At 37.7% G+C, this 24336-nt stretch overlaps 1 protein-coding gene across 2 annotated transcripts in view; it reads right to left on the bottom strand.

The window, feature by feature from the left end:
• The window catches only part of LOC106877181 (uncharacterized), a 35832-nt gene that overhangs the window by 3703 nt on the left and 7793 nt on the right, over nucleotides 1–24336 (bottom strand). The window contains exons 2-10 of one of the 2 annotated variants that reach the window (XM_014926017.3): nucleotides 9719–10082; nucleotides 8815–8987; nucleotides 8268–8375; nucleotides 5997–6090; nucleotides 4568–4617; nucleotides 3932–4013; nucleotides 3093–3178; nucleotides 2255–2449; nucleotides 102–197 (exon numbers count right to left, since the gene is read on the bottom strand). In XM_014926017.3, the coding sequence (XP_014781503.2) occupies nucleotides 102–197; nucleotides 2255–2449; nucleotides 3093–3178; nucleotides 3932–4013; nucleotides 4568–4617; nucleotides 5997–6090; nucleotides 8268–8375; nucleotides 8815–8987; nucleotides 9719–10082 (1248 nt within the window). The remainder of the gene's footprint in view (nucleotides 1–101; nucleotides 198–2254; nucleotides 2450–3092; nucleotides 3179–3931; nucleotides 4014–4567; nucleotides 4618–5996; nucleotides 6091–8267; nucleotides 8376–8814; nucleotides 8988–9718; nucleotides 10083–24336) is intronic. The other variant, XM_052971453.2, reaches the window with a different exon arrangement.

The following is a 24336-nucleotide window of genomic DNA, read 5'->3' on the forward strand; positions in this document are numbered from 1 at the left end:
ATTGCTGATCTCATTACTAAATTCTCCCGTTATCTTATCTAGTCCTTAATTGCAGTTAGAGAACAGCAAAGTTCAAGATTATATCAAGGAATATTTCTTACCGTCAAATCCAGTAAATTTAGTCCTGTGTTGTCATTGTTGTTGATGGCATTGACAAGGGAAATGGCTCCGGTTGTGCTAATTGGATTCTTACCTAACTGAAAACAGGGGGAAATAAATGAGATAAAGTTTCAGTAAGATTTATTTATCTGTGGAAAAGACAGAAAGGAAATCAGTATGAATTGTAGCAGGGAATATCAGCAGTGTCCCGAACACCAACTCACTGCCTAGAAATTGAACCCGAAATCACTGTGCTCAGCTGAGAAAATAACTGTAATCACCCAACAAGATTTTGTCAGCAACAAACCATTCAGGTCCCTATTAAACACATGAAAAATGTGTTTTGTCAGTAGCTGGGCTCACTGGCAAAGCAACAATACATCCAGCAGATACTTGACTCGTTAGAATCTCAGTTTTAGTAAACAACCTAACCATTTGGGGATAAATATAGAAGGATGTTATTAATGATTTTGTCTTTGGTGCCTTTTCTTTGACAGACCATTGGGTATATTCATAGATGGTTTGTCTGGTAACTTTCAGTGTTTATAACAGTTCAAATCAACTGCTGTGAGAACTTAAACCACTCACTCGACTATGGAACTCAACAACTTTTACAATCCTGTTGACAAACATCTCTGGTGGACAAACATGAACTGTATCACTTAGTATAAATATCTGTCATAATTACAATGACATTTTTTTTATTAATGATTAAGATATTTTTGTATTTATATTTCAAAGTTTTTTTTTTTTCTCTTTTGTTGTCAATCAACCAAATATTTTGTCATTACAGGATTTATTGAGGAAATATAAAAGCACTTATGGAATGATTGAATGAAAAAAAACTGCAACTTTTAGATATTGCTGGGAAGTGTATGAAATGGATCAAAAAGTATGGGCTGGCTCAAAGCAAAATATGCAGACAAAGAACCCCAAAACACAAACAAAAACACATATATACAGATATACAGACATAGTTGTGAGGCTTACAGTCTAGAGATAACTATACCTCATATAATGTATCTAGAGTATGCTTTCTACAGACTGATGCCTTTCCTAATACCAACCACTACGTATGTAATTGTAAGAAATAGCAGCCAAAGTTCTCTCAAATTACACCCTGTCATTAATAAGAGAAAAAAATAGGGACACATTGGATAAAGTAATTCTAGGTACAAAATGACAAAACAAAACTAAATGGTTACAACTAGAATTACCTGTAAATATTTGTATTCTACCTTAAGTTCTAGATGAACACCAACTGAGTATGTACCTCATCAGTCTATGAGGCTCTGGAAAGACCATGGTACCTTCTCTCTAACTAAATTAAAAGAAATACAATTGCCTTTGTAGCTGGCTAGCTTTCCTATGGGACAAGCAGAGTTATGTACCTTGACACAAAGTCCAACACAACTGCATAGTTAAGTTTTAAATGTGTCGGAGTGTATATGTGTACACACACTGTACATGTGTTTATTTGTGTATCAATTTAAAACCAGTGGCCTAGCATATAAAAAATCTGAAAATTCAGAAAAATTGTATTACATGCGTATAAGAAGCGATGACCACTAAGTGGACATCCGATATACTAGAAAGAGGTCATCAACGACCCAACCACAAAGAAAAATTCTAGTTGTAACCATTTAGTTTTGTTTTGTCATTTTGTACCTGGAATTACTTTATACAATGTGTCCCTATTTTTTTCTCTTATTAATGACGGTGTAATTTGAGAGAACTTTGGCTGCTATTTCTTGCAATTACATACGTAGTGGTTGGGTCGTTCATGACCTCTTTCTAGCATATCGGATGTCCACTTAGTGGTCATCTCTTCTTATACGCATATATCTATATGGCGTTAGGAAGGGCATCCAGCTGTAGAAACTCTGCCAAATCAGATTGGAGCCTGGTGTAGCCATCTGGTTCACCAGTCCTCAGTCAAATCGTCCAACCCATGCTAGCATGGAAAGCGGACGTTAAACAATGATGATGATATATATATATACTAGCCTCAAATGAAAAGTACGTAAATATGTACCACCCTGAGATACAAGAGTTTCTGGTGTGTATATACTCCTCTGAACTTCATAAACAACACAGACTGAAAAGTTTTAAACATTACTCTAGATATTAGACCATGCAGTAGAAATAGACTTACCTGTAATATCTGAAGGGTTTCATTGACTAAGAGGGATTTAGCAATTTTCTCTATACAAACGTCTGTCAATCTGTTGGCAGTGAGGTTTAATTCTTGTAAAGTTGTGTTGTGAATGAGGGCCTCTGCTATCTCAAAACCTCCTTCAATACCGAAGCCATTGAAGGCCAAGTTGCATCTTTTTAATCGAATATTGTCCTTTAATAAAGGAAATTTAATGTATCAACATTAAGAATCAACAAGACATGGAACAAACTGAATTACACAAACTTATTTTAATTAACTCTTCATTATTTTCAAAATTTATTAAAATTAAAGGCAGTGTGTTTCAACCAAAGTATGGCAACAAAAGGATTAAAGAAGCAATTACACATTAACTTTGATAGGTTTCGGCCAGTATAGACCCAGGCCATGTCTAACTTAATAGCACCACCTGGTGAAGTCTTTTAGTCATATATTAGGCACCATGGCCCACTCTAGCAAAGAGTTATTGTTGGAGACATATCCAAGTATATAGGAGGTTGGTCCAGGATTTTTTGAAGAAATTTGTCCAGTGAACTTTTGAATTTTATTGGATCCATTTCCATTTTCATGTAATTTGGTATGGTAGTAAAGAGATCTGGACCAGTTGAGATAAAGTAGTTGTGGCATAGTGTTGTTATGTGTCCGGAGTTCGATCCTAGATACATACAGCATATCTGACAAAAAAAAAATGGTAGGATGGTCATGATTGGAATCCTTTTGATCATGACTGACCTGGGGTTAAACTATAATGCTACACCTCTACCTCTTACAATCTTATACACTATAAATTCAAATATATAGATTTGTATTTACAAACCCGAAGCCCTTTGCCAATAGCGATGGCACCTCTCAGTCGGATATAGTTCCACGACAGGTCAAATTGCTGCAGATATTCATTGGAACCTGTGAAAAGAATGAGAGGAACATGGAAAATTTTGTCTGTCTTTATTTTCAATATTCTGACAAGTTTCTATAATTTTGGTGTTAAGGACTCCAGAGATAATGTCTTAGATGTACAATGTATGAAAATCTGAAGGGATGGTCATAACTGGAATGTTTTTGATGAAACACAAATTTGTCTTATTCGGGGTTGATCTGAGGTTAAAAAACGACAACAAAGCTTGAACTAATGAGGACAGCTACTCTAGAGAGTAACTCGACCTGCTAGAAATAGCAGCCAATTTTCTCTCTCACAATCATAACTTGTCCCCTTAGAAAAGAAGTGATGGTACATTGGATAATGTAGTCCTTGATGGATTTTACTTGTATCTCAATTTCTCTTGAGAAAGATAGTATAATACAATATTATATAGAGATCCAAGAAGGTAGCCTCTACATAGGAACAGTCTGCTCATGAAACTAGTGTGCAAGTGGCTGAGTACTCCACAGACATGTGTATAATTAATGTGCAAGTGGCTGAGCACTTCCCCGACATGTACAATTAATGTGCGAGTGGCTGTGCACTCCACAGGCGTGTGTATAATTAATGTGCAAGTGGCTGAGTACTACACAGGCACAGTTTACAATAGCTACACCACTGCTTATCACTTACCCATGCACCTTCACTGGAGTCTAGATACATATCAAGTGGACCGACTGACTATATTGGCCCCAACAACAGTTGAAGAAAGAACCCATGTTAGAGGATCTACTTACCTATCGCTACACCGAATATCTCTCCACCATTTTCGCCAAGTCTGTTTTTGCTCAAGTCGATGCTTTCTAAATATTTATTTTTCTGCAGAAAAAGAATACAAGAACTCAATCAGTAAACAAATATTTTTCAATGCCAAGCTTTGTTTATTTTATATCATCTACAGAGAAGGTACAACAAATAACTGCAGACATTGTGATAGTGGTAGTAATGAGGGGGGATGGAAGTTGTTGTTTCCCCCATCAAGTTAGAATTTATTGAGCAGACCTATGACTAAAGGCATTCCATTTATGACCATCAGGCCTCTTTTTTTTTTTTTTTTTTTTTTTATAAATAGTTGAGGTGATCTGAGGGCAGTTTTGATTGATATTTCTATCGTGCAACCATTTTGAGACACTGTCATTATATCATCAACTCAATGGTCTCAGGTTTAAATTACATCTATTTTCATTGAGTATTTGAGCTGTAACATTTAATTCTACATTGCTTCAGTGTACCCATATCTCAGGAATAAATGCCAGACCCCATTGGAGTTTTTCTTATGATAGAATGGTGCCTTTTCTTGGAGGAAAACTAATCTTTCCTTTGCATGCTTTAAAATAATGAAACTTGAGTTTTCTTTATTAAACTGTACTTACCTCCAGAGCATTCATTAATTGTTCAAGCACAGAATCTTCAAGACGGTTACCTAGCAAATCATTAAAATTATTTGTTGATATTCAATTGTTTCACATGAAATGTTGTATTTGAAAGGTATAAAAAGCTCAAAATGCTTAGATAAATGATGATCAATAGGAGAGATATTAGGAGAATAAGTGGGAGGATGTTGCAAAATCTCATAATTCAGGTTTTGCAACTTTTGGATCATAGCTTGAGGAGTGTGAGGATGTGAATTGTTGTGGAGCAAAATTGGGCCATCGCTATTCTCTAGTCTGGGTTGCTTCTTTTTCAAATTCTCATGCATACAATCAGTTTCCTGGCAATACAATGTTGCTGTTACCGTTTTTCCTTGATGCAAAAATGAATAATGAATAACTCCCTTCACAGACTACCATACAGTGACCAGTAACATATTAGGGTGCAATGGTGGGTTTGGATAGTGTTTAGGTGACTCTCCTGCATCTAATCACTGTCCTGTTCTCCTGCTGTTGTCAAAGAGTATCCATTTCTCATCACAAGTAATGATTTGATGCAAAAATGGTATTTTTCCAGTCGAGAAAGCAATAAGGAACACACTTCAAGGCGTCTGTTTTTTTGAATCTCGTTCAGTTGATGTGGAACAAACCTATCCGTTTTCTTGACTTTTCCAATTTTTTACAAGTGTCCACAAACAATTGTGCGAGATGTTTGGAGCTCTGATGAAAGTTTTCGAACCTTTGTTCTTGGATTTTGTTCAACCAAAGCATTTAATCTATCATGCCAAATAACTGATTTTGGCCTACCCCTTGGTTTATTTTCAAGGCTATCATCTCTTGAACGAGAGCTTTGGAACCATCTGTGAACAGTTCTAATGTCAACAAAACCATTACCAAAGGCCCGCTTGCTATTCTGTAGAGCTTCTGCGGCAGAGTGACCCAGTTTGTACTCATACGAGAAAAACACTCAACTTCCTGGGTTCCCCACCCTTCAGATACAGTAAATAAATAATAAACATAACAAAGGGAAGTTCAATTACTTTTCTGATAAAGGATTTTCTTTTTCTTTCATTTGTTTCAGTGATTTGACTGCGGCCATGCTGGAGCACCGCCTTTAGTTGAACAAATCAACCCCAGGACTTATTCTTTGTAAGCCTAGTACTTATGCTATCAGGCTCTTTTGCCAAACCGCTAAGTGACGGGGATGTAAACACACAAACATATATATATATATATATACACAACGGGCTTCTTTCAGTTTCCTTCTGTCAAATCCACTCACAAGGCTTTGGTCAGCTTGAGGCTATAGTAGAAGACTAGGTGCCACACAGTGGGACTGAACCCGGAACCGTGTGGCTGGGAGGCAAGCTCCTTACCACACAGCCACTCCTGCGCCTAAAATATTAATATTTTGTAGAAAATTAACATTTACCTGATAGATTTAAACTGCGGAGTCCTTTATTGCAGCAGAGCATCTTGGCTATGTGTGTGATACCAGCAGGACCAACCTGGTTGTTGGACAAATTCTGAAATATGAGCCAAGCAAATAATTATTCAATTTAGTAAGTTACAAAAAAGTGGGTGGTATACATGCTAGTTAACTCAGAGCTGGGACCCTAACAAGTGCTACAACTCTATGTCAGAGTGGACCTGGGAACAATAATGGTTAAAAGGTGGTTCCACACTCTACAAGGACCTGGAACTCCCGTACCAAGGCCTCACTACCAAATGCAGTTTGATTTTTCACCAAAACGTACTGTCATCAAAATAGGTTGAGTGTCCAGTCAACATTGCCAAATCATCAGTGGCCAAACAGCCACGCCCGATTGTCTCATTCTGATATTTTTGTTGACCCCACAAAAGGATGAAAGGTAAAGTCCACCTTGGAAGGATGTGAACATTGAGACCTGTTTCATCCATGATCAAAACTGATCCAATGCAGAGAATTGAAACAGTTTTGATTATAAATCAGTTTGATAATGGCCGAGCTGAGTCTAATCAACAATTGTGTTCTCTGTATAGATAAAACACAGCACACGCTTCCTTACTGTGTGCAGTTGTGTGATTGAGTCATCGCTGAAGACTCCATTGTCAAGTAAGGATTTGTAACGTAGATAAAGGATTAATTGTAATGTGAATGATAATGAGACTGTTTCCAGAGATAACAATGAGAATAACTCCTATATCCAAAGTCTTTTTTGAATATGTTATGAAGAATATGATGTTGATTACAATGGATTTAAACAAAGCATGTGAAAAGATAGCTCAGTATAAAAATAGCAGCACAGTTCAGTGTGTGACAAGAATGAAGGTACATACAAAATAACCATGTTATTGAGATATAGAAATACATAAATGTTACTGTTTATAATGCTATAAATGATAGCATTGTGTCCCTACTACTATCCCTTATCACCTCCGCCTTTCCTCCACCTCCCCTTCATTTTCCCTCCACAAAACTGATATTCACTTCATCCACCTCGGTCCCCATCTCTAATCATGTCACACCCTTACCCACCCACCCATCTTGTCTGTTCCTCCTCCTCCAACTAATTCAAAACAGTGTGAATAAATAAGCATTACATTTGTGGCAAAGGAATCTGAATGCTAAAGGGTTAATTTTCTTGGAATTATTGTTATCAAATGTCCCCAGGATCAGTGAATCACGATTTAAACATAATTTAAACTTAAAATCCTACACAGTGGCATCCAACTTAGCACCTCATGGCTAAAAAACAAGGTTCTTATCTGCACACCAAAAATGTTTGGGAACCACTGCTGTAATGGAATAAATAATTAACTTAACAGATTTATTAAAATAATATTAGACATTGACAAATATTTTCTTTTCCTCAGCGCAATAAGTATTCCTTATCAGCATTCTTAATGCTCCAAGCAGTTAATAAGACAATACTAACTGCACTATTATTTTCTGGGTAAACAGCAAATCTGCATAATTTCTCTCTGTTAATTTATAATCTAAATTAAAAATGGTTGCTGATTACTTATGATGACGGCAGTTCTTAGTTGGCCGTGAGTGACCAAATCAGCATGAGCAACTGAAGCATAACCAGGGAAAACGTGTCTTATAGTTTTAGGACATCATTCAGAGTCAAAGGAACAATTGTGACTGAGTGGTAACAAATTTGCTTCCGAACAACATGGTTCTGTGTTCAATACCACTGTGTGGCATTTTTGGCAAGTGTTTATGATAGCTTCGGAGCCAACCAAAACCTTGTGAGTTGATTCAGTCAATGGAAACTGAAAGAAGCTCATTGTGTTTATATATCTGTGTGAGTGAGTGTCTTTGAGTCTGTGTTTGTCTCCCAAGACTTTGGTTGGCTCAAGGATATAGAAGACACTTGCCCAAGGTGCCATGCAGTGGGACTGAACCTGGAACCATGTGGTTGGAAAACAAACTTCTTACCACACAGCAACACACCTGTGAATATTTCTCTTTAGAAAAACAATGATCGTCTGTCATGGTTTTCTTAACCCTTTCCTTGTCATGCTTCTGTTGAAACATATTGCCTGAGTTTCAATTAATTTTGAAAATAATTAAATTTGTCATTATCAAGCTGATGTATGAAATATTAATCAGCATGGAATTTTAATGGAAGATTTTTCATTCCGACCACTTTAAAACTGGAAGATTCTGGACACAGAATTAATAAATCCTGAAGAGATAAAGATTATGATTTACCAAATCTGTAATGAAATCATTCTCTTCCAACATCTTGCTGATAAACTGGGTTCCTTCTCCATCAATAAGATTCTCCGTCAGGTCCAGTTTCTCTAACGTTATGCTGTGCTGCAAATAACAATTATAGTTCATTGGATGTTAGATGAGGTGAGTGTTAGGGTTAGGGTTAGGGATCACTTGTGACAACGGAGGTGGGATACAGAGTGAGGCGGGAGAGTAAAATACCTGGAGTTGTGAAAGGTATGTTGAGAGATAAAAGGTTGAGTATGAAAGCGATAATAAATGTATAAAACGTATAAAAATTTTAATTATCTATTTTTTACTTTTCTAGCTGATGTTCATTTGATTCACCTGTTCATTCGATTTGGCCATAAAATTAGTAAACTTGCTTCAAATCTGCTTAATTAAAATTTTTTTAAATATACTAAAAAAGTGTAAGAATGTTTTATTTAAGCCATAATAAATAAATGAAACATGCAGACCACACACTAAAGTAGAATTTGGCTCGGTAGAATTGCATACCAAAGTAGCATTTATTAGTGTTTACCCGGAGAACTATACTGATAGGCTTGACAGCATCTGGTCCCAGACCATAATGCGGTAAGGCAATCTGGTCTTGTCTGATGTGACGGATGAAGCTGGACACTGGATGAATACCCATTTCTTGGCATAACTCAAGGTACATGCTTTTGCCTGTGACATCATGGGATAATGGCGCATCTGCGGAAAGACAAAAATAATACACAATAGTCTAATTGTTTATGCAGCTGTTTAAATGCAGAGCAAACTTAGAGAAGTATCTTCAGATGTTTAACAAAGACTGGTAGATGAGTTGTGGAGTGAATGGATGGATGGAAAGACAGGTAGATCAACAGCACTTTCACACTGTGCAGCACCTTGGGCTAGTATCTTCTGCTATAGCCCTGAGACAACCAAAGCTCTTTTTGAGTGGATTTGGTAGATCGAAACTGAAAGAAGCCCATCATATATAAATGTGTATGTATGTATGTATGTCTCGTTTTTGTATTTGGTTTGCACGATTCTTTATGTGAATTCGTGTGTTGAAGCATATTTTATTGCGTCTGGGGAGAGTCACTCTCTTGTAGTGCCTTATTACTTAACACACTCACTGGTTCAATTTCCACTCATTTACTTCTTTATTTTTTCTCTCTAACTGTGTTTGTCCCCCCAACATCGCTTGACAACCGATGCTGGTGTGTTTACGTCCCCGTAACTTAGCAGTTCGGCAAGAGACCAATAGAATAAGTACTAGGCATCCAAAGAATAAGTCCTGGGGTCGATATGCTAGACTAAAGGCGGTGCTCCAGCATGGCCACAGTCAAATGACTGAAACGAGTAAAAGAGTAAAGAGTATATATGTATGTAGAGAGAGAGAGAGAGAGAGAGAGAGAGAGAGAGAGAGAGAGAGAGAGAGAGATGTGTGTATTTACCTTCTTGGTCAATATCCCAGTGTTCTTCAATATCGTAATCAGCTTCAAAAGTATTTTCTGAATCATTATCTTCTTCAGGTTCCAAATATGTTGTGTTGTCATCAGACTCATTGGTTGGTTCTACCACAACAATAGAACTGTGTGGAATTTGCTCTTCTTCCAGACTATTCTTGTTTTTCTCTTCTTCGTAGTCATCTATTTCAGTCAAGAGAAATGGTGGAGGTTCTGTTGAAGCGATGTTCAAAGAAGATTGAGGGATGTGCAAAGAATCAATTAACGGGCTTGCTAAATTCAATGTTTGAGGTGAAGACTGACCATCGTCGTGTTCTTCAACCACTGTTTCCAGTGCCATGGTGAAATTTGCCTAAAGAGTAAAAAAAAACTTTTGAGAAGTTTAGAATGTTCTTAAATGGACATCATCATCATCATTTAATGTCCATTTTCCATGCTAGCATGGGTTGGATGATTTGACTGGGGACTGGCGAACCAGATGGCTGCACCCACCAGACTCCAATCTACCAATATCTCCTCCAAAGACCTTCCCTGTGAAATACAGTGTAAATAATGGAATTAAAAGAATTATTTGTTTGAGTGGAAAGAAAAGAATTGTCTATAAGTGCAGGCATGGCTGTGTGGTAAGAAGCTTGCTTCCCAACCACATGGTTCTGGGTTCAGTCCTACTGCATGGCACCTTGGGGAAGTGTCTTCTACTATAGCCTCAGGCCGACCAGAGCCTAGTGAGTGAACTTGGTAGACAGAAACTGAAAAAAGCTTGTGTGTGTGCGTGTGTGTGTCCCCCACCACTTGGCAATCAGTGTTGGTGTGTTTACACCCCCATAACTTAGCGGTTCAGTAAAAATGACTGATAAAATAAGTACCAGGCTTGAAAAAAACGTACTGGTGCCCAGCAAGGCCGCAGTTTGATGACTGAAACAAGTAAAAGATAAAAGAAAGATAGCAATCAATTAATTAATTAACTAACAATCTACTGTCTCTGGATAATGGAAATAGGAGATATTAGATATTAAATGTATAAACAATACAACACCTTGAACCAGTTACGTTTTTATGAGACTTTTGAGAGAAAGCAGTAAAAAACAAAAAAACAATTACAGCATGGAAGTCATGTATTATTAACCTCTCAAAAGGGGAACTCAGCTTCACTTAAACATTTTTTTAAATGAAAATTTTATCACCAATTAATAAATGCTTAAATGAAGTTAAGTTTTGTGCGTTTCTGATTGGTTAATACGTGTCTTCCATGTTATAATTGTTTTAGCTTCAATACAGTCTCTAATCAAAGAAATTATTGCCAAACAAATACATCTCCGAAGTAAAAAAAAAAAAAATGGAATAAAAAAAGATCTTGATTCCCAATTACAAACCTGATTGGGCAGATTTGTGTTGATGTCATTACATCTGTGAGTTGTTTTGACCAGATTCCCCAAATTCCTACTTGTTTATAGAGAAAACCGTTGGTCAGATTTTGACATGCAGTTATTGGGCATATATATATATATATATATATATATATATATATATAGGTGCAGGAGTGGCTGTGTAGTAAGTAGCTTGCTTACCGACCACATGGTTCCAGGTTCAGTCCCACCTTGGGTAAGTGTCTTCTACTATAGTGTGTGTGTCTGTGTTTGTACCCCCAACATCACTTGACAACCGATGGTGATGTGTTTACATCCCTGTAACATAGCGGTTCAGTAAAAGAATTCGATAGAATAAGTACTAAGCTTACAAAGAATAAGTCCTGGGGTCGATTTGCTCGACTAAAAGGCGGTGCTCCAGCATGGCCGCAATTAAGTGACTAAAAAAGAATAATGTGTGTATGTATACACACACATATATATATATGTATATTATATAATGTGAGTTTAAATTCCACCGAGGTCGACTTTGCCTTTCATCCTTTTGGTGTCGAAAGGTTTATTACTGGGTTCGATGTAATCGACTAGCCCACGCCCCCAAAATTACTAGCCCTGTGCCAAAATTTGAAACCAATACACACACACACTAGCGTGCACTAGTTCTCTGTAGCATAATGTAATGAAGTGTTCCCTGATGATCCGTTGTGGTTAAGCATCTCAAACAGTGGTGAAACGTACGTGGGAACAAATAATATGAACCTGTATTTATCGTAATTTCCCCCCCCCACTCTGTCTGTCTGTCTCTCTCTTACACACACTCCCGTGTGAAATCTTTGGTCATCGTCGACGACGACACTTATGCAATGGGTTTCCTCATTTTTCCAGTCTGTCAAATTTACTCAGTATAACCTGGAGCTATGATAAAAAAAAAACACCTTCCCAAGGTGCTGCGCCGTGAGTCCGAACACGAAACTACATGGTTGTAAAGCGAGCTTCTTAACCACAAATATTTTGAGTAAATAATATATTAACAGACGAAACAAAAACAATGGTTGGAAGAACTCTACTCTTGTCGCTACAATTACATCACAGCATCACAGGGCTCAATGTAAACACTTAGGCACGCGTGCGTAGTTTAAACATCATATGATTTTACTACTGGGCCGTGTTGCCATCGTTGTAACTATAGTCGTTTCTGAATCGTACAAACATTGGATCTCTGTACGAGAGAAGTTTTATTTCATTTATAGTACATGACTAATAAAGTATCGTAAAGTTAACACATGGCATGATTTGTAAATAAACATTGTTTTGGCGCCAAAAATAGCCAGCAGACGAGAAGATGGGCTGAATATCAGCTGACATACAACTGTCAGGGGATTTTTGTTTTTAGGTTGTCACTTTCTATTGATAGACATTGTATCGATCAAAGGTCGCTTAGATAAACAGAAAGTACCACAACCACCATCAACAACAACACCAGCGCAATCACTACCAACATCAACATGACCACCACCACCAACATCGACAACACCAGAAAGAGCCTCTACGTGATCGTTAGAATGACTAGAAAGAGCAGCCAAATCTCTCTTCTGAAAATGACACTACTGTCTTGGGAAAATTTTTTATTTTTCTACTCTAGGCACAAGGCCTGAAATTTTTTGGGGAGGGGTCCAGTCGATTAGATCGACCCCAGTACGCAACTGGTACTTAATTTATCAATCCCAAAAGGATGAAAGCCCAGGACTAGTCGATTACGTCGACCTCCGTATTTTCACTGGTACTTAATTTATCGACCCCGGTGGCATCTGAACTCAGAACGTAGCGACGGGAAAAATACCGCTAAGCATTTCGTCTACTGTGCTAACGATTCTGCCAGCTCACCGCCTTAATAATAATAATTTCTTTGTTAACCACAAAGGGTTTATATATAAAAAAAACACGTGGGGTTACATGAAAGTCGTGTAAACAATGAAAATAAAACAAAACAATCGAATATTACAACAAAATTCCCCAAAAGAAGAGACCCAGGACTTTCCTTCCCACTCTCACTTTTCTTTTCACGTGAAACTTGAAAAAGATGATGATGGCTTGGTCAAAGAGGAAAGTGTCTGTCTTTAGCCCTTGCAGTCTGGTCCAATACACAACCTCTATCGCTAAGGCTACCAGGCAAAGAAAAACAGCTTGCCCTTTCCGGCCAAAGGAAGGTGGCGGGACTATCTTCACAATGGACTCAGCCAATAGCCAGATCAGTTCCACACGTGAGAGGTGTTCCACATAAACCCACAAGTCAGAAATACTGGACGAGAGCGTGCAGAACGATTTCATCACTCTGCGCGCATCTCGAGAAAGCCCGGCTGACCGCACTTCCGTGCCTGTAGAGTTTATCCCGAACAGGCAGTGCCCCGCGGTAGCACTGCCAGGCCAAGGATTTCTGGAAATTATCCATAAGTCCCGGCCCGAAAGTTCTCCGGAACAAACCAGCCAACTCATTCATGTCGATACCCAGAGTCTCCCCGAGAACCTCATCGTACTTGCCCGCCACTGACTCGCCATAGTGGAACTGCCACCGACCGCATTGCCCGACTGGCAGAGAAGTGTGAGTGTCTGACGACACTCTAGGTGCCAGGCGTCCTTAATAATATTAATTTCAAATTTTGCACAAGGATAGCAATTTTAGGGTGGTGGGACCCTAGTACTTGATTGGCACTTTATTTTATCAATAGCCGAATAGATGAAAGGTAAAATTGACCTCAGCAGTATTTGAACTCGGAACGTAAACAGTCGGAAGAAATGACGCTAAGCTTTTTAACCTGCGCACTAACGATTCTGCCAGCTTGCTTCCTTAATAACATTGTAGTAACGCTGTGCGCATGCGTAGTCTCACGCATGCGTGGAATTCAACAACCAAGTTTTCCCGCTTCATTCTCTCTCTTTCTTGCTGGCCAGCGATTGAGCGTGGACGTGTTTAGCTATCTCTCTCCATCTTTCGAACTTACGCTAGACAGCTCGCTCACACCTACATACCAACGTCCCAACAACTATACTCACACACACAGAAGCTGTAACAACAAACAAGAGTAAAGATGTATATATTAACCACCTTAAATAAATAGTTGTTTAAGTTGATAGTCTGGAGTTCAGCGTTCCGTTATATTCTTAATTTTATATAGGAAAGTCAGGTATACATTTAATGATGTATAACCCACTTTCCTATAACATCAAGAACAACAATAATAGTGATGATGATGATGACAACGAATATAGGGTTACATTATCATCATCATCCTCCTAATGAGGTAAATTTGTAAACTTTACCATTGAATATAAACATAAAAATTACAAATAAAAATATAAACATTTGTTATGAGTACTCTTGTACTGTAGAAAAATGAATCTTTGTATTGCCCTGGCCAATTTTTGGCACACGACGTCAGTCCATTCCACAATTAGCTCTCCATTTAACGGCAATTTGATACAAGTCAACGTGGTGGCTCGACCAGCTAGAAATAACAATCGAGTTGATTTCAAACAAAGCCCTATCATCTTAAAAAATGAAGGCGAATATTAGTGTACGACTGGATATACAAAAGAAAAAAAAATCTCTCTAAAAGACGGGATCATTCTTTTCTACTCTTGGCACAAGGCCTGAAATTTTGGAGTGAGGGGGCCAGTCGATTAGATCAATGCCAGTACGCAACTGGTACTTAATTTATCGACCCCGAAAAGATGAAAGGCAAAGTTGACCTCGACAGAATTTGAACTCAGAACGTAAAGACAGACGAAATACTGCTAAGCATTTCTCCCGGCGTGCAAACGTTTCTGTCAGTTCGCCGCCTTTAAAAGACAGGATTATTTTAATCATAGGTCTGCTTAATCTGAGATGACCTCAAGGTTAAACAACTGCAACCGACTTTATATAAGGCACACAATCACATGGTTCCGGGTTTGATACGAATGCGTGTTGGGTAGACGAAAGCAGTGCTTACCGTCAGGGCTGGATTAAGACCCATGGAGACCCTAAGCACTTAAAAAATTTCAGTACCCCCATCTGTATATGTAATTCAAAATATAAACAATAATAAAGTATAAAATAAATGCTTATTTTTCAAAATGGAACAAAACCAAAAATAAGATGGAAAATAATGTTTATTTTTGTATACTTCTTCAACTTTATTTATATTTGAAAAGCTTTCTCCTACTTTTTTTTTTTTTTTTTTTACTTGCAAAGACATTGATCAGATCCTCACCATGACACCACGAACTCTTCAAAATTATATTTCCGATCATATAAACCACTTCGAATATTATTTAAGCAAGTTTTAAATGATTTTTTTGGGCCGTAAACCCTTTACCATTTCTGTGGTTCCTCTCTTCCCTTGAAGCTCTAAGTGTGTGTTTATTTTGCTTTATGGATAATCCAATGCTGTTTACCATATATAATGGCGTTTAAGACGCATTTTTTACTCCCAAAAGTGTCTCAAAAAATTACCCTGGGTCCTATATGTTAAGTTGAGCCTCCCATCAGCTAGTTTTGTCCCTGTTGTTCGCTATTATCGGCTAAATTTAATTCAGTCTCTTCTACTTAGCTTCACTGCATTATATTTGCTAACACATTATTATTGTTGTTGTTGTTACGGAGATGTATTTGTATTGCAAGTGTTTTGATTTGAGATAGTGAGCTGAAACTAAAGTGACTGCATGGAAAACACAAAGATGCAGCAAAATTTTTTGTCAGCGAGCAGGACGCAGTTTCGAGCGACGAAAAATTCGACACCATATTACAAATAAATATTTTAGTGAAGTTGACAGCCTTCGTGCGTTTTTTAATGGCTAACATGTCTTCCTCAATGCAATCGCCCAATATTATTATTATTATTTTCATTATCATCTTTCAATTCCTCACATTATCTCAAAACTAGGAGAATTCACTAACGTGATTTGTTGATTTTTAAAAAAGATTTCATAGAGGAATACAACAGGTTTTGGCCGGCTTAAGCATTAAAGGGTTAAGAAGTGCCAAAACTATAAAATCAACTTTTTTTGGCCTTTAGAACCCAGAAACATTAGTTTTTTTTTTTTGCTTAGACTTAAAAAATGCTGATTCTATCGTTTTAAATTTCAAAAGACCTAAAAAAGGCGTTCAAATCCCGCTGTGTCCTACTTTAGTAGTAGGCTTAATCCATCGCCTGGTCCTCGCGTTCCTTAAACGGTGACATTCTATGGCAAGCATTGAAGCCAGGTTTCCGGTTTGTGGATACCTTTCTCCCTTGCTTTCTATTAACTTTAGAACCCCTGTAAAGGGTCAGAGGTACTGTCATTTCCTCTTGACTAAGTTGAAAAAAGGCACCAGTCCTTCAACGAATAAAGAAGCGTTGTTTGGAATGATTATTTCCTAAAAAAAAAAAAAAAAGACCCCCCCCAAAAAACAACAACAAAAACGGTCCATTGCAAATTCTAATTGAGACTTCTGCTACTTTTGCAGTGAAGAAAACGGTAGTACGGATTAGTCTTTCCAGAAGCTTAACCTTGGAAATGTAATTTATGACAAAGCATTTACATTTGGAGAGGATCATATTGCGAGAGCCTTGCTGAAGAGATCGTGGTTGCAATTGAAACCGAAAAATACCAAAGCAGGGACTAAAAAAACAATGAACAATGATGCTGAATAATAGAAAATGAGCTGCAAAGTATCTTGTTCATCGCCCAACACGTTTGGAAACTCACCTCCATATTATAACAACAACAACAATTTCTACTAAAGGCACAAGGCCTGAAATTTTTTGGGGAGGGGATAAGTCGATTACATCGACCCCAGTGTGCCACTGATACTTAATTTATCGACCCCGAAAGGATGAAAGGCAAAATCGACCTCGGCGGAATTTGAACTCAGAACGTAAAGACAGATGAAAAGCCGCTAAGCATTTTGCCCTTCGTGCTAACGATTCTGCTAGCTCGCCGCCTTTAAAATATAATAATGATGATGATAATTTCTTTATTTGGTTCAAGGGCAACACAAATAGAAAGTGTTTGATTGCATAAACGAAGACAAATGTTTAGGGATGTCTACGTATACCAAAGTACAAAAGACAATGTACAACAAAGTTGCACAATCACCTGTGAATACAAATACACAAGCAAGTATATCATCTATCTTTCTATGCATCTATCTATCTATCTATCTATCTATCTATCTATCTAGAGAGAGAGAAATACAGATATACACACGATATAGCAACACACACACACACACACACACACACAGAATGTAGGCTGGGTCACATGTTTGATATTCCGTTTCTTTTGTATTTCTGTAGCAGTGGTTCTCAACCAGGGTCCATGAGACCTTTTGGGGTAGATATAAGGTTTTGTTGTTAAAATTGATGTGCAATAAATCGGTTATATTTCCACAATACACACAAAATTTTAACAATTTTTAAAATATAATTCCCGATATTTAATTATAAAAATATGAGATTTTTTTAAAACATCGAATGGATATGCGGGTCCATCAGAATAAAACACGAATCAAAGAAATCCATAAGTAAAAAAGAAAAAAAAGGACTGAAGACCAATGTTCTATAAGACTGAATCAATTGTTGATTCAAAAAGTGTAATAATAATAATAATTTTCAGAGAACTTTTTAATGTGATGTACAGGATATGTGTGAGAGATATTCGAACCTTGTATCATTGGAAAACTTGAACGAATATAATTGCAAATTAATACTTGTTGCGCAGTGGCAACAGATACCCCCCCCCCCACCAAACCTGACTTCTACAACACGTCTATTAATATATGTTTCAAATTTCGAGGTCGATTAAATAAGTACCAGTTACGCACTGGGGGTCGATGTAATCGACTTCATCCCTTTGTCTGTCCCCTCTATGGACAATAAAGAAATAAATAATTCAAACTATTCTGCTTTATTACATTATTGTATTTTTTTTTCTTACTAAAAGTGATTGAGAGCAAAAGGTTTGCATTAAGATTTTACGAAATTATCCCGATTTTACTCTTCACCTCGGCAGAAAAAAGTGCGTATTGTACATGGATCTCAGTAGATCAATGGTATATATTTTATCGAACCCAATTGAATTAAAGCTGAAGTCGACCCCGCTGGAATTTGAATTCGAAATATAGAAAGACGAAAATGAATGGACTAAATGTACACGCTAATAATCTGAACATTAAAATTCTTTCTTAGTTTGGCACAAGATCAGCAGTTTTAAGGAGAAGGAATTATTCGATTACATCGACCCCAGTGTTGAAATGATAATTATTTTATCGACGGCGAACTAGTGAAGTCTACCTCGACGGAATTTGAACTCAGAACGTAGAGCGCCAGAAACTGAACATTAAAATTAACAACACTCATCGAGCACATAATTTTACGCGAATATTTCAATAGACAACTGTTACATTTATGAGATAAAGTATATTTTTGGAATAAGGAGTAATTTGTGACCTTTTGTAGGTCAGAAATTGGGACAGAACTTTCGCTAAAAATACCTGACTAGGGAGCCATAGTACAATGTATAGTTTTTAATAATTCTACCAAAGTATTGGGCAACATAAACACAGGCAAAACTTCAAACTGAAAACTTTGACAGAACTGCCATGCAACCGTCAAAGTTAGAGTGGTGACTTGTCCAAGTAGGAATGGCTGGGTGATTAAGAAGCTCGCTTTGTAAGCGCGTGGTTTCGGGTTCAGTACCACCGCAGAACATCTTGGGTATAAAAAGAAAATAAGTCCTAGGATCGGTTAGTACGACAAAAATTCTTCAAGGCGGTGGCCTGTCATGGCTGCAGTCTAATGACTGAAACAAGTAAAGAGATAAGAGATTTATATATAAAAGAATCTCAGTTGGATATCGATAGTTTAAAATTTTTGGTAAATTAGTGGCGGAAAAAGATTTAGCATCAAAATTTGTGTTTTACGTTCATTAATATTTGAACGTGAAATTCTTCGAGGGGATGAAACGAGTTGAAGGGTAAGCATTAATTATTGTCTTCATGAGATTCCTCTGTCGAAGTTTGTTGATTTCTTCAGGACAATGTGTACTGCCAGTGAAAAGACGCGAGGCGACAGGATACGGCCGTGCCCCACTCTAGTGAAAATGTCGATGTCTGTTTACCTTGTCTCCGTTCGAATACAGCATCACAAATTCGAGTAACATTATCAATGTTAATCAGATTGTGTTCATTATTCGCAAAGATGTTGACAACGCGAAGAGAAATGCCATAGTGCAAACCGATGCTCCATGGGAACTCTACGAATACTATCAAATGGCTTTTTAATGTCAAATTTAATGCCAGTGATCTTTGATGCTCAACACACTGTTTAGTGATGCAGAAAAAAACTGCTGACAACAGAAATCAGTGGCATCAGCTTACTGCCCAATATGCTCGAAAGCACATGAAGAACTGATATCGATACTGTAATTACGTTTGTAATTAGTGTTTTAATTGTGCAAAATAAACAATATATCATTCAGTTCCAGGTCATAGGTTATATTTTAAATTAATTATTTCGAAAGGAGAATCAAAGTGAAACAGGATCCAGTTTTCAATGCAACACGGAACTCGGAATTCGGTCAGTTCTAAAGCAGAGGGAAATGTCATCAGTTCTATGTATTGTCACGTAAAGCTGAAGTGTTCGATAATAGTTTGATAAACAATTATTGGGTTTCATTATCAATGTTGATCGGTTTGTTCTAATTTATTCATAAAGTTTTCCAAGGAAGAATTGTGGAAATAGCAATAATTTCCTGAGACAACTACCCAGAATGGTTAACATTTGTCCATCATCTGATACTGTTCGGGTGGATATTTTAGACAAGAATATTGTTTCACTAAAGTTTATCTGGAAACAGAAAAAGCGGACACAGAAGTAATGACAGTGAACTGATTCTGGAAGCATTTATCAAACGATTATCCAACACTTTAGCGTCCATTTGTTATAAATAGAAATGACGAACGTCGACGCATTTTATCATGGAAAAAAATTCACGATCAGGGATTTGGTTTTTATTTCACGGACTGCAAATATCGTTAAAGCAGCTGACCTTTGCTGACATGGCTTTTTTTTTTTTTTTTTTTTTTTTTGAGTGATTTTGAGATATATAACCAAAATTAGAAACCTTAGATGACAGAATTTTGAAAAACACGAGATAATGAAAATCGGGTCTCCGTATCTTTATAGGGGTCTAATTTTTTTTATTTCACGGACAACAATACTCTTTGAGCGGCTGACCTTTGCTGATATGTTTTCTTTCAGTTTTCTTTTTTTTTCTTTCTATAGCAGTTTGACTGAATTAAAAATTTGTGACCAAAATTAGGTATATTAAATGACAGAATTTTGAAAACTACGAGAGTGCCTTGATATTGAACCCGTTGAGAACAGATAACATCTAATGATTATCATTTAAACTATAGATCTCACTGAGAAATGAACACTTTACTCAGTACTCTTGAGTGCTTGATCATTTCAATCAAAATTCCTATCAAAATACCTCAAACAAACATTCTAGTCAAACTAGCCAACGCTGCATTTTAAGCTTAATCGCAAATCTTATCGACATAACAACCAAAGCATTGGCCAACACCCATTCCAGCACACAAATGAAAGCTCCAACTAAAAGCACTCCACTCAACCTTTTGAACACATCAGATAACTTCGCATTCAACAGTAAAGTCAGTTCAGTTTTTCAATAAATACTTCAATCTAACTCCACTTAAAACCTCTTTCTATAACCCCAGGCAAACTATCACGCTCCGTTATCACCTTATCATGCAGTAAGAGTGACTATGTTTAATCCACCCTTTTTATCATAATAATGACGTAATCATAATATTTTGGTGTCTAGTTTACACGAATGCTTCCACATTTCAGCCTGTATTAATATATGTTTGATGTAGCTGCATAACTAGATTAATATTTACAATAAACATTTGTGTGTCGACGATGCTGTTGCACTCCATCTCCGAATGCAGGAGTTGATGTCTCACCAAGCGGTGAATCATCTCTGTCGGGCTTTCGGCCCCTTCTGCTGCGACACGGGCCAGATTTGTAGCTAATAAGGGAGCGACCACTCTCTGCGAACACATTTTAAAAAATTGGCGCCTTTTCAACAATTTTTAAAAACTCTTTGGTTCACTTGTCCGATAAAAGTCGAACCTCTCTGTCAGTCTGTCTCTCTTGGTCATGGAAGAACTTTCTGGAATCAATACTTTATTTGACCAACCTCCCGTGCTTTTGAACTGTCTGTTTTATCCCCTGTGATGTGCTGGTGGCCGCTGACAACTGAAGGATCAAAACAAACCCTGTCATCATAACCTTTGCCTTTCATCCTTTCGGGGTCGATAAATTAAGTACCAGTTGCGTACTGAGGTCGATCTAATCGACTGGTCCCCTCCCCCAAAATTTCGGGCCTTTTGCCTAGAGTAGAAAAGAATATAATGAAGCAATTCGCATAACTGTACATATTCCTAGGTCCATGTAAAGCTAGTAATAACCCGTGGCCAGATGTGAAATACATCCCTCATTTCAAATGACTCATTTTATTCGGATTAACTCTTGTTTCAGTTATTGGGCTGCGGTCATGCTAGGACACCACCTTCAGTTTCATAGAGTGGCACCATGGGCAAATGTCGTCTACTGCAGCCTCTGGCCAACTAATGCATTGTGAGCGAATTTGGTGGACGGAAACTACATGAAATCGTGCGTGCGCATCTCTCTCTCTTTCTCTCTCCGCGTTGCTGTATTGTAAAAAGCTTGCTTCTCAGTAACATGGCCCCGGGATCAGTCCCATTGCGTGGCATCGACCAAAGCCTTGTGAGTGGATTTGGCAGATGGAAACTGAAAGAAACTCGTTGTATATATGTGCGTGTGTGTGTATATGAATATATATATATATATATATATATATATATATATATATATATATATATATATATATTAGCGTTTCGGTAAAAGAGACTGATAGAATAAGTACCAGACTTAAAAGTACTAGGGTTGATTTGTTTGACTAAAATCCTTCAGCGCCCCAGCATGGCCACAGTCCAATAACTGAAACAAGTAAAAGGTAAATAGTATATATATGTCACTAAGCCACTACAGACTGGGCAGAGTGGAGTTCGGGTGGGCCAGTTGGCATAATGCGGCGATTTTGAGTGAGGCTTCTTCCCTTGGTTAGAAACAGGCAAGATTTTCTTTTGGTTAAGTATGTGAAAGCGCCGAGAGTGTTCTATGTTCAGGTTTTTTTTTTTTCAACATTTTCAAGTGAAAACTGGAACGCATCTTCGCATCATAAAATATGTTAGCCCACATTTATTGTATCCTGAACGCTGAAGATGTTCCGAGCAAAAACAGGACAAATGAGTGGCAGCGTAACAAAACAGGAATAATTTTTTCCAGAACAGAAACCATCATTTAAGCAATTAAAAATGAATAAATAATTGAAAACTAAGTAAAAATTCACAATGATGGTCATTGATAGCCTTGGCAAATGTTCTATTTCTTCTGTAAATTCCCAAGCTGATCTGATGTTATTTCTGGAATGGCTAGATAAACGCCCATGTTTTGATAACCCTGTGATTGCTAATGTATATATACAGAGATAATACAAGCCAGTGGTCCTTGCAAGAGATAACAACAAAATCAATGTTGGCATTATCGCAGAATTAACTGATAAGGTAGTAAAAGCATTATTCCATCTAATATTGGTAAACGGGGACAAGGATATTTAGAATGGGAACAATTGATTTGGAACTTTGTTAACGATATGATCACTAAAGTGCACGTAGAACCGCGTGGTTAAGAAGTGTTTCGTAACCATGCTGTTCCAGGTTCGACCTCACCTCACACGCTTCACCATAAATAACTGTTTTCTCCTGTACTCTTAAACTGACCACTACATCGGATGAAAGTGGAATTGATAGACAGAAACTCCAAGAGCCTGTGGGATTTTTTTCCATTCTTTGTTTTACGATGCACCTGGACATATCATCAGTGATGTTTCCTTGGGGTCACTTGTATTTCAAGTATTTGAACATCAGACACCCTCATGCAGATAACCAAGTCCTAGCTTGTATCCAGTTAGCACTACCCCTGGTAACACTGCTTCTTAGGCTTGCATCTTCTGATCTACAACTACCTTCAGGTAACCACTGTAACCTCAAGAGCCAACCTGATGGCCTCCTATGGATTGGTCCCTGTGGCGCCAAGCACGTTGCCAGTCCCAATCCCTCCACAGAGGGATTGGGACTAGCCTGCGAACTCCTTGCATCCAACCTTGATGGGATCACACCTTACTTGCGAGGAAACGTGGTTTTCTGTAAGCGACACAATGTAGGTGTTCGTACACAGGACCTACGTGAAGGTGGTTTATCTGGAACATTGGTTCGAGGCAGGAGAACTGCGGAGGAGGCCGTGAATATCTGACCCTAAAAAACAATAAAAATAAAAAATAAAACATCGTAGCACTTTTGAACATGGAGCCCTCTACCACTAGTCCGGAGCCTGAAACAGTCTTGTGTCGCTTGTAAAGGTTTCTCTGCAAAGCCCTACTTGTATGCCAGCAGGGATTGCATTGCTAGTATCTATTATACAAACTAACGAAGTTATCTCATACCCACTCTAATGAGTGAGTCGCGAACTAAAGAAACGGGTCTTTGAATTGACACTCGAGCTACAAGAAATATTAATTCAATCACACATTACCATCTTATACAAAAGACGGAAACATTTGATAATGTAGTGCTGAGATATACCGTCTGAAAACGAAGCGAGATGATACTCCAATAGAACAGACCTGGGGTTAACAACAACGAGACTACCTATTCGTTCATTAGCGACAGTGTTTCTATATAGCAGCTGATTCTGTTTCAAATAACTGTCAAAATCACTGTCTGTCTCTATTTGTTGCAAGGATAGTGGAGCATCATACACAGAGTTATTCAAAAAGAATGAACCGATTTCATTATGCAATATCTTAAGGATAAACAATACAAAACTCCAGCCCCGTTACAAGTATTTACTCACAATCAACTTTTATTTCCTGTGTTCAACGTGGCCACCATCTGCAGCAAGGGCAACATGAATGCGATAAGAGAATTCCTCTCAGACGCGTATCAACATATCACGATCCACTGAGTTGATCGCTGTTCTTATTCGATGTGTGTGATTTTTTCTTGTGGGGATATGTATAAGATCACGTTTATGTTCCACCGCTACC

Source organism: Octopus bimaculoides, chromosome 11 (assembly GCF_046866305.1).
Source record: "Octopus bimaculoides isolate indiv1 chromosome 11, ASM4686630v1, whole genome shotgun sequence".
Lineage (NCBI taxonomy): Eukaryota > Metazoa > Mollusca > Cephalopoda > Octopoda > Octopodidae > Octopus > Octopus bimaculoides.